This window comes from Cololabis saira, chromosome 20 (assembly GCF_033807715.1).
Source record: "Cololabis saira isolate AMF1-May2022 chromosome 20, fColSai1.1, whole genome shotgun sequence".
Lineage (NCBI taxonomy): Eukaryota > Metazoa > Chordata > Actinopteri > Beloniformes > Belonidae > Cololabis > Cololabis saira.
In genome coordinates, this window is record NC_084606.1 from 11,774,963 (window position 1) to 11,788,551 (window position 13,589).

A 13,589-nucleotide genomic window follows, 5' to 3' on the forward strand; every position below is an offset into this window, starting at 1 on the left:
CTGATCTGGGTGTCTAAAAAGAAACGAGGGTAAGGCGAGTGGAGTCGCGCTGAGTAGGTACTAGTATAAAAGCGCCAAAAGAACGTCCCGCAAAGAAAAGACCAGAAGAGTCCAAAAGCATTCCAGTTGGTATCATTTCAACAGCGCAGTAAAACTCTGTCCTCATAATGTTTGTTCGAGCATTCGGTCCCCAGAACATCTGAAAGCCTGTACAGCAGTTCCTCCCAAACACAGAGCCATGTGGAGAAACACTCTGTAAACAGCGCATCTGAGATAAGAGGGCATGACGAGGATACGGAAATTACCATGACAACACCGGCCGGGTGTTTACACAAGCCGCCCGCCTGTGAGTGTGAGTGTGTGTGTGTGTGTGTGTGTGTGTGTGTGTGTGTGTGTGTGTGTGTGTGTGTGTGTGTGTGTGTGTGTGTGTGTGGTCTCGTGCTGCGACTTGCTCTCTAAGAACGCTGAAGACCTGCCAACGCTCCTTCTCTCCCAGCGGAGAACAACAGCAATCAGAAGCTCTGATTACAGACGGATCCGTCATTGCGATCCTCCCGAGCGACGGCCGTGAATGTTGGAAACTTTTATCTTTTTACCAAAAACGGACAGAAATGCTGGGATCCCAGGATCCGAGGCTGACTGAGACGCAGGTTTACGGTTCTGCTTCAGTAATGTAGGGTTATTACAGCGCTTCTCTCAGAGCCGAGCCCAGCTTCATATACAGAACCAGGTTCAGTCCAGAGGTCCAAGTGAATCCAGGTGTTTCAGCCGGACACGCCCCGACATGCCCCTGAAACGCCTCAACAGGGGATGAACATCAGGCTGAGAACCAACAAGGTTCTAGCAGAGTTCTGACTCCAGCCTTCCTGCTCGGAGAACCGGTCTCATCAGAACCAGACGTTTAGAAACAACATCTAGCCAACTAAGACCAAGAAAAGCTCACCGCCAAATACTGCAGGGAACCACAGAACTGCAGAACTAGAGAAATGGAAACACAGAACTACAGAACTAGAGAAACAAAACCACAGAACTGCAGAACTAGAGAAACAAAACCACAGAACTGCAGAACTAGAGAAACGGAAACACAGAACTACAAGGACCTAGAACTACAGGGACGTAGAACCAGTGTTTCCGCTAGAAAAAATTGGCACCGGACAATGTGACCGGCAGCGTTTCAATTTACCGGACAAATGTTTGAAATTCCGGTCACATAGGCTATATGAATTTATTGAGGTTAAAAATAAATCATATGCAGTAGTACGTTATCAATGCAAGTCATTTAATAGTATTTTTATTGAAAAACAGGGTATTTAAAATAAAATAAGTCCTGTCAATTGACTCGCGAGCGTAACTTCAAAAAATAAATAAATATTGCAGAAGCTTGCGCGTAACCTACGGCGTAAGGTACGCGGCGACGCGTACTCTACGCCGTAGGCTCTGCGTCGGTGCGACGCGGAACCATAAATCAACGCACACGTGGATGTCGGCGCCGCAGCTCCGCTTCCTCCCGGCTCCCGGCACCGAGGCTCGGCGTGTCCCTCCGCAGTACTCCCGGGGACTCTAGTCCCGCAGCACCAGTGAGTATTTTCACCGGACATTTTGACCGGAGAGATTATAAAATACCGGACTTCAGCATATTTTACCGGACAAAGTCCGGCAATTGCCGGACAACGGAAACCCTGCGTAGAACTACAGGGATGTAGATCACAGACAACCCACAAAAACAGCTGAAAAGCCCCAGAGAAGATTGAAAATCAGCTCTCTGCAGGTTCAGCAGCTCCACAACAAAGTATGTGACTAAACCACCATCCCGTTCTGGTTCGTCTGATTACGTTAGTCCATGAAGAAGAACTCATGAAGGAAAAAGTTCAGCTACTTTAGAAAATATAAGAAATGTCAAATATGACAATTAACCACCAAGTTCCCCGGTACGACGGTTCACCTACGAAGGTCGCGGTTCACCTACGAAAGTCACGGTTCCCCTACGAAGGTTGCGGTTCCCCTACGAAGGTCACGGTTCCCCTACGAAGGTCACGGTTCCCCTACGAAGGTCACGGTTCCCCTACGAAGGTCGCGGTTCCCGTACGAAGGTCGCGGTTCCCCTACGAAGGCCACGGTTCCCCTACGAAGGTCACGGTTCCCCTACGAAGGTCACGGTTCCCCTACGAAGGCCACGGATCCCCTACGAAGGTCACGGTTCCCCTACGAAGGTCACGGTTCCCCTACGAAGGTCACGGTTCCCCTACGAAGGTCACGGTTCCCCTACGAAGGTCGCGGTTCACCAACGAAGGTCAACACTACGACTAATTCGCATTTCTTACTTCTTTCTTACGGTTACGGCGTTGTGGACGACGTTCTCGTCTGCTTTAAAGCGACTCACTGAATGACAGAAGGTCACATGAAGGTCACATGACTGCACCTCAGACTGAACCTGCTGCCAGTCCAAACTTCTTCTGATCATTTATTATTTTATCTGTAGGAAAAGCCATGAGGCGGTTGGTTCTGATCCCTCTCCGAGGTTTAGAGGTGCCCTCCCTCAGGTCAGGGGTTTCATTCAACTCACATGGAAATGGGTTTATTTGCATGAGAAAAGTTGGAATTAAAAGCTTAAACTTCAAGTGAAGAAGTAAAACCTGACACTTAAATCATGTGAGAAACCAGTCTCACATTTAAGAACTGGTCGATCGACTGATCTAGCGGCCTGTGGTGCCTGATCGATGCTTTGGTCGGAGAACCTCCGATTGTCTGCCTTTCATCCGGAATTCTGGGAGTTGAAGTTAAACCTCCAAAGGGCCAATCAAGGGATTAACAGCTGCAGTTAACATGGAAATCCTCAGCTGAAGTCAGAAACTAAATCCTCCATCTTTAACAGGATTTACGGGCGGAAGAAAGGGCTGATGGAGAGGGGGATGAAGAGGGGGATGGAGAGGGGGGTGAAGAGGGGGGTGAAGGGGTGGGGGCAGGTTTTGTGTGTTATAATGAGAACAAAGATGGGAGCAGATGGAGCCGAGAGGCTGCACCAGACTCCATTCAAGAAACTACTGATTTAAGTTTCTGCTCCGATACACTGGGAAAGCTGGTTTTACTGGTCTGTGTGGAGGAAGGGGGACGGGGGTCTGCACCGAGACCAGATGCACCCAGACCAGACCCACCGAGACCAGAACCACCGAGACCAGAACCACCAGACCCTCAGAGACTAGGAATGGGCAATATTTTACCGTTCATGATATACCGTCAAAAAAATTCCCCGCGTTAAGAATTTTTCATCTCGCGGTAAAAAGGATAAATTCCCGTTGATGACGTTTTTGTGTAACAAACATGGCGGATCTGAGAGCGAGGAGCTCGTTATTAAACGAGGCTCCATCTTCGTTATCTGGAACTGGTTTGGATTTAAAAAGAGAGACGAGGAGCAAACATAATCTATTATATGCAGAGTCTGCAAAAACAGAAGGAAATGGTTGTTACATTTTGATATATTACGTTTGACTATTACGAAAAAAAAATTGCAATAGTATCTAATTTGTGGCAAGTTCCAACCACAGGTTAATTTGCACATTTTATTTATATTAGAAGAGGTCATCACTGATAGGGTTTTATTTTCAGTGAACTTTTATTTATTTGTCCTGTTTCTTTATTTATCAGGTTGTATTAGTTTAGTTTTTAGTTAGTTTAGTTAAAAAGGTGGAGTTGAATTGGTATTTTTTTTATTGTCATTTTTATCGTTATCGGGATAAATGCCAGAAATTATTGTGATACATTTTTTAGTCCATACCGCCCATCCCTATCAGAGACTGACCAGAAACCTGACAAGGACCACAGCAGAAATGAACCTCTGAGTGTGTGTGTGTGTGTGTGTGTGTGTGTGTGTGTGTGTGTGTGTGTGTGTGTGTGTGTGTGTGTGTGTGTTCATGGCTTCACTGTAACAGAGACAGAGACACGTGCGCACGCACATGCACAGTCTATTGTTTTCTGCAGGAGGTAATTTTCTGGTTTGACAGGAAACAAGGATCCTGCAACCCAACATCAACACACGACCCGACACGACCTGACAAGAACAGACGACCCGCCAACAAAAGGTTCTAATGGAATCAAATTCATGAATGGTTCTGGAAAAACCCAGACCAGATCTGGGCTGAATGCAGGATCGGTTCTGTGCAGGCCTGGCGTCTGGGCCGCCAGCCGGGTCATCCGGTTTGGTCTGAAGAGTCCATCAGCGGCCGTCCCTGCTGCTCCGGGACTCCACCGGGTCCTACTGGACTCTACTGGGCTGTACTGGGCTGTACTGGGTTCAAATGGGTCCTACACATTCTACCTGCTTTTTTTGCACTGTTTTTTGTCTTTTGCACTACTTTATTTCCATTGCAATGTACTGTATATGGGTCAATGACGTGACGCCTATATTTTCAGAAAAACAGATTTTTTTTCAATTCAAATAAAGGTTTAAATGGATAAAAAAATACCATATATATGAACTACCTGTCCCACATATGGACTCACTTGAATTTTACAAAAAATACTAGTTATTTGGGATTTTGTTGTTGTTTTAACCGTCAAAATATCATGTGGTGCGACCGTCCGACCATGACTCTTGTTCTGAAAACTTTTTTTGAAATCACTCTAAATGTATTTAAATCAATCTTCTGCCCTATCTGGCATGATTTCCAAAATGTCTTGTAGTGTATAAGATTTATACACATTTATATTTATATTTCCATCATAATATACAAACAAAGTTTGACTGATGACGTCCATTTTATGAAATATCATGTGATGCGACCATTAAAATAAATGTTTTTGTATAATACTGAAAACTTGTAAAAAAGAAAGATGTCAAGATGTTAAGGAAATTAATTTATTTTAATATGAATCATGGTTGCACCACATGACCTTTTTTAAGGCTAGTGCTAATTCATCTTGACAAAAATCACTTAATTTAAAAGTTTTATATGAATGTACGTGTACACAACATTCTTAATGTTTAAACTACTGCAATAGATATTCTTTTTTTTATTATTTTAAAATTGACCTGTTGAAAATCCTTATTCGTCATTGACCCATATACTGTCTATATTCCGTAATGATATATATTTTTTACTTTTTACTTTTTTTACCCCTCCCCTGTATGTTTGTGTTAAGTGTACTGCTGCTGAACAATGTGAGTTTCCCCATTGAGGGAGAAATAAAGGATTATCTTCTTATCTTATCTTACTGGGCTTTACTGGGTTGTACTGGGCTCAACTGGGCTCTACTGGGTTCTATCTCTGCAGAGGAGATACAGAACAGCACCGGCCCGGTTGGACCCCTGCTGGGGAAGAGCCACACCTGGACCCAGAACCATCGGTGTCACCGATGGTTCCAACAGGTCCGACACCCGTGTACATGTACCACCAGGAAGGGAGTAACTCCACCCAGAACCTCCGGAGGCCCAAACACCAGAGCGGATGGACGGGCTCATGCACGGTCCCCTCCGGTTATACAAACAAGTCTGTGTGTGTGTGTTTTATACCCCTGTAAAGGGGGAACGTGAAACAGACACACACACACGATGCTTGTCATTCAGCGTCCAGTTCTGTATTGACTAAATAAAAAACAGCGCGTCTCCCCTCTAACGGTAAGTGCAGGCACAACCAATCAGAACCCAATCAGAGGGTGAGCAAAACAACGATTAAACATTCTTTACAAAGCAGGTACCACAGAAAAACTACACGGAATCAGGTAAGCATCTCCCAAAAATCAGGTAAGTATCACAAATCAACAGAACATGTTTCTAACAGATTATTATATATTTTTTAAATTTCTTTCACAAGACGACTACTGTGCATCAGAGGCAAGCGCAATGGATGGCCGACTACCCGATCATCTCATCCTCATCAATTCTCCAACTTCACAAAGTGATGGATTATGATATTAGTTCGTTTTTTACTGTTACAATATCATGAATCCAAGTCTTGCCTTTGTTAATCAGCATTAACAGGAATTTTATCACCATTACATGTGTGTGTGTGTGTGTGTGTGTGTAACTGATCAAAGTCATTGATCGTCAGTGAGTGAAGTACACATAAGTACTCTGTTTCAGGAAAACTACTCTGTCAAAAGTAAAAGTACCATCTGAGCGTTTTTACAGTTTTAAGAGTGAAAAATAATCAATAAATCTGAATTTTGTGCCACAAATCTTGTGGTTTTTACAAACGTGCACTTTTTTAACGTTACAACTTGTGACTTTACAAAGTCGGATTTGTGGATTTCTGTTGCGTTTCCACGTAAATGTGCAACGAGTCCATCCCAGAACCTTCTGGTTCGGTCCATCTGGCCGTCCCGTCCGAACCCGACTGCGTGTTCACTTCCCTGTCGTAAATGTGCAACTTTAGGGACCAACTTTTCGGACTTTAAAGTCATTAACGACTTTCTGAATGCGGTATTTCTAAGCTGAAACGCGTCCAGACGGCGGGTTCTAACAGCGCTTGGTTGTGGACAGGAATCCAACCAGAATCGCCCAGAACCCAGCTGCTGATGGTCAATCTGGTTCTGTCAACCACCTCCACTGATAAGAGCTGATCAGCTGCATTCAGGGTCCCTACATATTTTTCAAGGTCAAATTCAAGCACTTTTCAAGCACTTTCAAGGGTCATTTTCAAAATCTTCAAGCACCTTATCGCTGGGGTAAAATATCTACAGGAATATATATGCTCATAATTATTTTTTCCGCTTTTTATCACAATTATGTACATTGTATCATGCTGTAAACATCTAGTTATGTTTCATCTTACTGATTTTATTTCTCCTTGTAATAACTAACCTATACAGTGAAGTCTAAAAGTCTAATCCCAATTTTGTTATAATTTCAAACACTTAAACAAAAATTCAAGCACTTTTCAGGCCTTGAAAACACAACATTGAAATTCAAGAACTTTCAAGCATTTCAAGCACCCGTAGGAACCCTGTAAAACATAACTAGATGTTTACAGTGCGATACAATGTACGTAATTGTGATAAAAAGCGGAAAAAATAATTATGAGTATATATATATTCCTGTAGATATTTTACCCCAGCGATAAGGTGCTTGAAGATTTTGAAAATGACCCTTGAAAGTGCTTGAAAAGTGCTTGAATTTGACCTTGAAAAATGTGTAGGAACCCTGTACTGATTTTATTTCTCCATGTAATAACTAAACTATACAGGCAGATCCCAATTTTGTGAAAGACAGAGTTATAATTTCAAGCACTTTCAAGCACTTATACTAAAATTCCAGCACTTTTCAGGCCTTGAAAACACAACATTGAAATCCAAGCACTTTCAAGGATTTCAAGCACCTGTAAGAACCCTGTTAAACTAAAATGCAAGCACTTTCAAGGATTTCAAGCACCCGTAGGAACCCTGAATTTCAAGCACTTAAACTAAAATTCAAGCACTTTTCATGCCTTGAAAACACAACATTGAAATTCAAGCACTTTCAAGGATTTCAAGCACCTGTAGGAACCCTGTTAAACTAAAATTCAAGTACTTTCAAGGATTTCAAGCACCCGTAGGAACCCTGAGTTTCAAGCACTTAAACAAAAATTCAAGCACTTTTCATGCCTTGAAAACACAACATTGAAATCCAAGCACTTTCAAGGATTTCAAGCACCTGTAGGAACCCTGTGCATTGATCGGTCGGACTCACCTTCGTCCGCGCCGCAGCAGCGCAGGAACGTCAGCAGCAGGAGCGGCAGGAGCGGTAACCGCATCAGCGGTAGGAGCGGTAACCGCATCAGCGGCGGACCGCCGCGGCGGGACGCACGGCCCCGTCCGGACCGCAGACCCCCTAGGTCCTGCATGGGGCCCCTCCTGGACACCCCGAACCCAGGTCACCCTTTCACCCCTATCGATCCCTGGTCTGTGACGTCAGCTGGGCTCGCTCTCAGTCTGCCGCGCGTGCGTCATCGGAGCGCACGATGCGGTCAGAAATCGGAGCAGCGCAGAAACTTCCCAAGATGGAGTCTGGAAACAGGGGAAAAGTGTCGCGGCGGCCAGCAGAAGTCCCGACTCGGCTTGGTCTCCTCTCATCCCTCCATGGCGGGTCGTATCTCGTCCCTCCGGAGCGGAGCGGAGCAGCGGGGCGCGGCGCACTCTGCGGCCGGCGGAGGAGCTCCGAGGGGCGGCCGGGGGAGCGCAGAGGGGTCGGTGGGCTGCTGGAGGTGATGAGGAGGACAGAAACTCGCACCCAGAAACAGTGACGGGGGTCAAACACACGAGGCCCAGCAGCAGTCCCAGCGGTCCCGGTTAACCCCAGTCCGGACCAGACGTCCGACTCCAACCTCCAGAAAAACTTTAGACAAAAGCTGCAAGTTTCTGTTCGCTCCTCCGGGAGAGGCCACGCCCAGACCCCGCAGGCCCCGCCCACACCGCGCTGTGATTGGCTGAGAGGCCTGTCGCTCTCCCGCGGGGCGGGGCTTATGTGTGAGTGACATACTGTGATGGAATGTGAATAATAACTGTCTGCGCGTGATGGTTTCTGACGTTATTAATAATAATACGATTACTATCTTGTATAAAATATTTAAAACTACCATCTATCCATCAACCATCCTCCCACCCACACACACAAATATATACCAATCAGTCAATCAATCAGAATCAGAATCAGAATCATGTTTATTTGTTGTTTCTGTTGTTTCTTTGCTTTTCTATTGTCTATTTGCTTTTCTGGAGGTTGGTAGCCAAAAAAGAAAGTTTATAATATAGGATAGGCTTTTATAAGCAGTCTGCTTCTGCCTATGCATTTTCAGTCATTGCTTCAACACATGATTATTGGTTTTGTGTGAAATGTCAAGTGTGAAATGTGTTGTGTTTTTTGTGTTGTCATGATTGAATAAACTTCATTCATTCATTCATTCATTCATTCATTCATTCATTCATTCATTCATTCATTCATTCATTCATTCATTCATATTTGGCCAGGTCAGGTCAGACAAGAAATGGAATTTGACTCGGTTATTTTCGCTCACTCTACAGTAAATAGGTAACAGTAAATAGGTAATAGACAAATGACAGCTGTTATTAACATATATACAATTTAAAAAAAATGAATTATTATTGGAGCATTGTTACAGCATATGATTGTGTTATTATTATTATTATTATTATTATTATTATTATTATTATTATTATTATTATTATTATTATTATTATTATTATTATTATTATTATTATTATTATTATTATTATTGCACAGTGATTGATTACTCTGAGACTCTATGAGTGATGAGAGTTCATCAGAGCAACAGCTTGGGGGAAGAAACTGTCAATCAATCAATCAACTTTATTTCTAGACCACTTATCACAAAGTGCTTTACAATAAAAAGCGGAGCAGGATAAAAGTATAAAACAAACAGGGATTAAGAACATAAAAAGGAAATAAAAGAGCAAAATAAAAGTTTTAAAAATGGCAAAGTCAAGGTTATTCAGTCAAATAAAAGCTTGTCCAAATAAAAGCAGTCAGATTTTGTGTCAGCGGTAATCTTCGATCCGCAAACGTTGGTCCCTATGGTGACGGATTTCTGCCACTTGTTTTTATGTAGTTTGTTTAGACATAAATGATTCTGACAGAATTACAGCTGAACATCTCGTTGTCTTGGAAGGAGTCGTGTATCCTGATTAAAATGAGCTGGTTAGCTAACGGTGAAGGCCCAAACCCAGAAACCACCTGCGGGTGGAAGTCATGTGACCACGACATGGCTTCCACCGATCAGCTCAGACTTATCACATCCAGGGTGAGAAATAAAAGGAACTTCCAAGGGAAGAACAAACGTGGGCCGAAGCAGCATTCAAGGAACTTTCCTGGTGGAGGAACGTGTGAATATATCAGCTGAACTTTCAGGAAGTTCCTCAGAAACGTGAGAAAACATCCAAAAACCCAAAACACCAACTCAGCAAATGCAGCCTGGAGTTTATGTGTTTGCAGACTGAATGAAAGTGGATGGATGGATGGATGGATGATGGATGATGGATGGATGGATGGATGGATGGATGGATGGATGGATGGATGGATGGATGGATGGATGGATGGATGGATGGATGGATGGATGGATGGATGGATGGATGGATGGATGGATGGATGGATGATGGATGGATGGATGATGGAGGAATAAATCCACTCGTCAGCAGCTTCTACAAATATTGTGAGTGAAGCTCTGGTTTCATATCGTTGTGAAACATCACAGAAGAGGAGACAAGCTTCACTGAAGCTGCTGACCTTTAACTCAGTTGTTACCGGGTCATTAATCAGTATCTTTACCGGTCCGGAGCACGTAAATGTAGAAGTCCTGTAAATATACCCCTGGATAAACCCGGGGACGTGAAGGAAATGTTCAAACCTGCTGCTAATTTACCTGCAGGCGACCCACTTATTCCACAAGAATATGATAGTTGTACAATCTGGTGGTTACAGTTTAACACAAACATCAGTCATTCCAGCGATTGGAGCTGATCAATAGAATCGTAGACATTGATCCTGGTCAACTTAAACAGTTTCTTTAGGACACAGACGGTTATGTCACAGAAATAACTGTTATAACTATTATTATGATGCAACAAAATAAACCGTTTAACGTTGCTATGACACCACCCACGAACGTTTCTTCTACAGAACCGAGATTTTCAAATGAACCAAGTTCTTTAACAAAACTATGGTCTTGTGGTCGTCAAATGAACCAAGGTCTTCAACAGAACCGTGGTCTTCTACGTGGTGCCATAATGGATCTGACTGTGGAAAAGAAGACTGGTTCATACAAGGTTCCGTGGTAGAACCGGGTCCTCGGGTCATCCTTGGGGATGAGGGTTCAGTTCAGTTTCCCATGGAAACCCATAAAAACAGGCCAACAGAAGCCCGGTTCCTCTTTGAGGATTAGAGACCAGTGTCAGGTGTCCCTACCCCCCATCATCTTCTTCTTCTCTGCTTCCTCTTTTGTTGTGGAGGTGCGAACGAGTGGAGAACAAAACCAGGGGAGGTCTGGTGGGGGAGGAGCAGGAAGTGACGGAGGCTCCAAACGTGTGACGTCCTCCTGTCTGTCCGAGAACAGGCCGAGGGGACGGACGGGAGGACTTACCTGGGGGAAGGATGCTCAGGTGTTTCCTCCAGGAGGTTCTGAAGGAGGCGTAGCCAGTACTCGAGTCGTAAAAAAAAAATCAGGGGGGATGGTGGGTTTTATCATATGGGGACAGATAATTTGTGCTGATTACAAATAATATAATATATTACAAATAATAGCACTGACCAAAACACCTGCATAAATACTGCAGGAATGACATAGCAGCAGTTAAATGCAGCCTTCTGTAAGCTTTAAATATCCACTGGGCTTACATCAAATACATCAAAACACAACAATAAAAAACAGTTTTCTGAACTTATCAATATGACTCTGTCCTTCACAGGATAAGTAAAACGGATCACTGCAAAAACTCACAATCTTAACAAGAATATTTATCTTATTTTTAGTTAAAATGTCTCATTTTAGTAAAAAAAATATAATTACACTTAAAACAAGACTCATCACTGGAAAAAACAACAATTTTCACCTGTTTCAAGTAGATTTTCACTTGAAATAAGTAGAAAAATCTGCCAGTGGAACAAGATTTTTTTGCTTGTAATGAGAAAATAAATCTTGTCCCATTGGCAGATTGTTCTACTTATTTCAAGTGAAAATTTACTTGAAACAGGTGAAAATTGTCAGATAAATTATTTTTCTGGTGTTATTTTTCTGGTGATGCCTATGTTGAAATAGCAGTAAAACCACATTCATTGATGAAATGACATAAGGGATGGAAGGGTGGCGGTTTTATAGAGGGGATGATTTTGATCGTTCTTATTTCAGGGGGGGATGCCGTCCCCCCTCATCCCCCCTCAACTCCAGTTCTGGGTGTAGCTCCATCCTCAAGCGGCCAGGACCTCCCAGAACAGGGATCTCAAGTTTTGAAGTTTGCTTGGAGTGTGATTTATGTAATTATTTATATTTTGGTGGAGGGTTATCTCCCTCCCAGTGTCCCATTGACCGCAGGTTCTACAGAAATAACAAATTACACTACATCAAATACACTGTTTTATTAATTCTATAACAGGAAAACACTGTAGTGGCCATTGTGTCTTCACAATGTTCATGTTTATTAACCCTTGTGATGTCTTTGGGTCAAAATGACCCAATTCTTCTATCCTTCTTTCCTCCTGCCATGCTCTCTCCTTCCTTCTTCTTTTCCTCCTTTTTTACCCTCCTTTACTCCTTTTTCTTCCTACCTCCCTTTCGTCATTGGTTCCTTTATTACCTTCTTTGCTTTTCCTTCCTTCTTTCCTTATTTTCTCCATTCCTTCCTTCTTCCCTCCCTTCTTTCTTTCCTTTTCTCCATTCCTTCCTCCCTCTCTTCTTTCCTTTTTCTCCCTTATTTGCTTCCTTCCTCCCTTCCTTCCATCTTTTCACCCTTCCTTACTCCCTTTCCTACTTCCTTCCTTCTTTCATTCCTTTCTCCTTTCTCCCTTCCTTCCATCTTTTCTCCCTTCTTTACTTCCTTTCCTACTTCCTTCCTTCTTTCCTTCTTTTCTCCTTTCTCCCTTCCTTCCATCTTTTCTCCCTTCTTTCCTTTTTCTCCCTTCTTTCCTTCCTTCCTCCCTTCCTTCCATCTTTTCTCCCTTCCTTACTCCCTTTCCTACTTCCTTCCTTCTTTCCTTCCTTTCTCCTTTCTTTCTTACTTCCTTCTTTCCTTCCTTCCATCTTTTCTCCCTTCCTTCATTCCTTCTTTTCTCCCTCCACCCTCCCTTGACCCAAAGACAGCACAAGTGTTAAATCATTTGTCTGAGTGATGCATACTAATAATAACTGAACATCAGTGGGCTCATTCTGCTCTAAACAAACAAACAAACAAACAAACAAACAGAAAAAATAAATGTAATGTCTGGTCCACATTTGGCCCCAAATGGGCCCCTTGAACAGTGGTGGTTATTCTGTCCGTGTGTGTGTGTGTGTTTAAGAGTGATGTGAGTTGTAACTTCGGTTACCTCCGCTACGCATTCATGGAACGCTTGAAGCTAAATCTTTACGGAAGAATATTAGGGCCAGGCAGGAGAAAAATAAAAATAATATTTTAGAGGATGAAGATTTTTTTTTCATTGTGCACTTTGAGAAAAAAGTCGAAATGTCGACATTTCGACTTTTTTCTCGAAGTGCACAATAAAAAAAAATCTTCCCTTCTCAAATATTTTTTCTCCTTCATGGCCCTAGTACTTTCCCGTAAAATCTTTTTTTTTTTAATCTTTTTTTCTTTAATCTTTTTTTTTTTTTTGATTGTCTGATTCTAATTTTTGATTGTCTGATTCTATTTTCTGATTGGCTGATTGGTTGGTAATTCCAGACAGCTGCTCTGTATGGAGGATTTTTTGTGCCAAAATTAAATAAATAATGACAGTTTTACATTTCATGATTCAGCAACACGAAATCATTAATTAAATGTGTCATTAATTAATTAAATGCAGTTTTACATTTCATGATTCACACGCAACACGAAATCATTAATTAAATGTGTCATTAATTAATTAAATGCTGAAACAATAAATATATATTTTTACT

The 13,589-nt window shown here is 42.6% G+C and overlaps 1 protein-coding gene across 1 annotated transcript in view; it reads right to left on the bottom strand.

Annotated features, from left to right (window-relative positions):
• LOC133420764 (ephrin type-B receptor 4b-like) overlaps window positions 1–8,321 on the bottom strand; it is a 43,652-nt gene extending 35,331 nt beyond the window's left edge. Inside the window, exon 1 of the mRNA XM_061710562.1 lies at window positions 7,661–8,321. Coding sequence (XP_061566546.1) covers window positions 7,661–7,814 — 154 coding nt within the window. The 5' untranslated portion in view covers window positions 7,815–8,321. The remainder of the gene's footprint in view (window positions 1–7,660) is intronic.
• Between the last annotated feature and the right edge of the window lie 5,268 nt (window positions 8,322–13,589).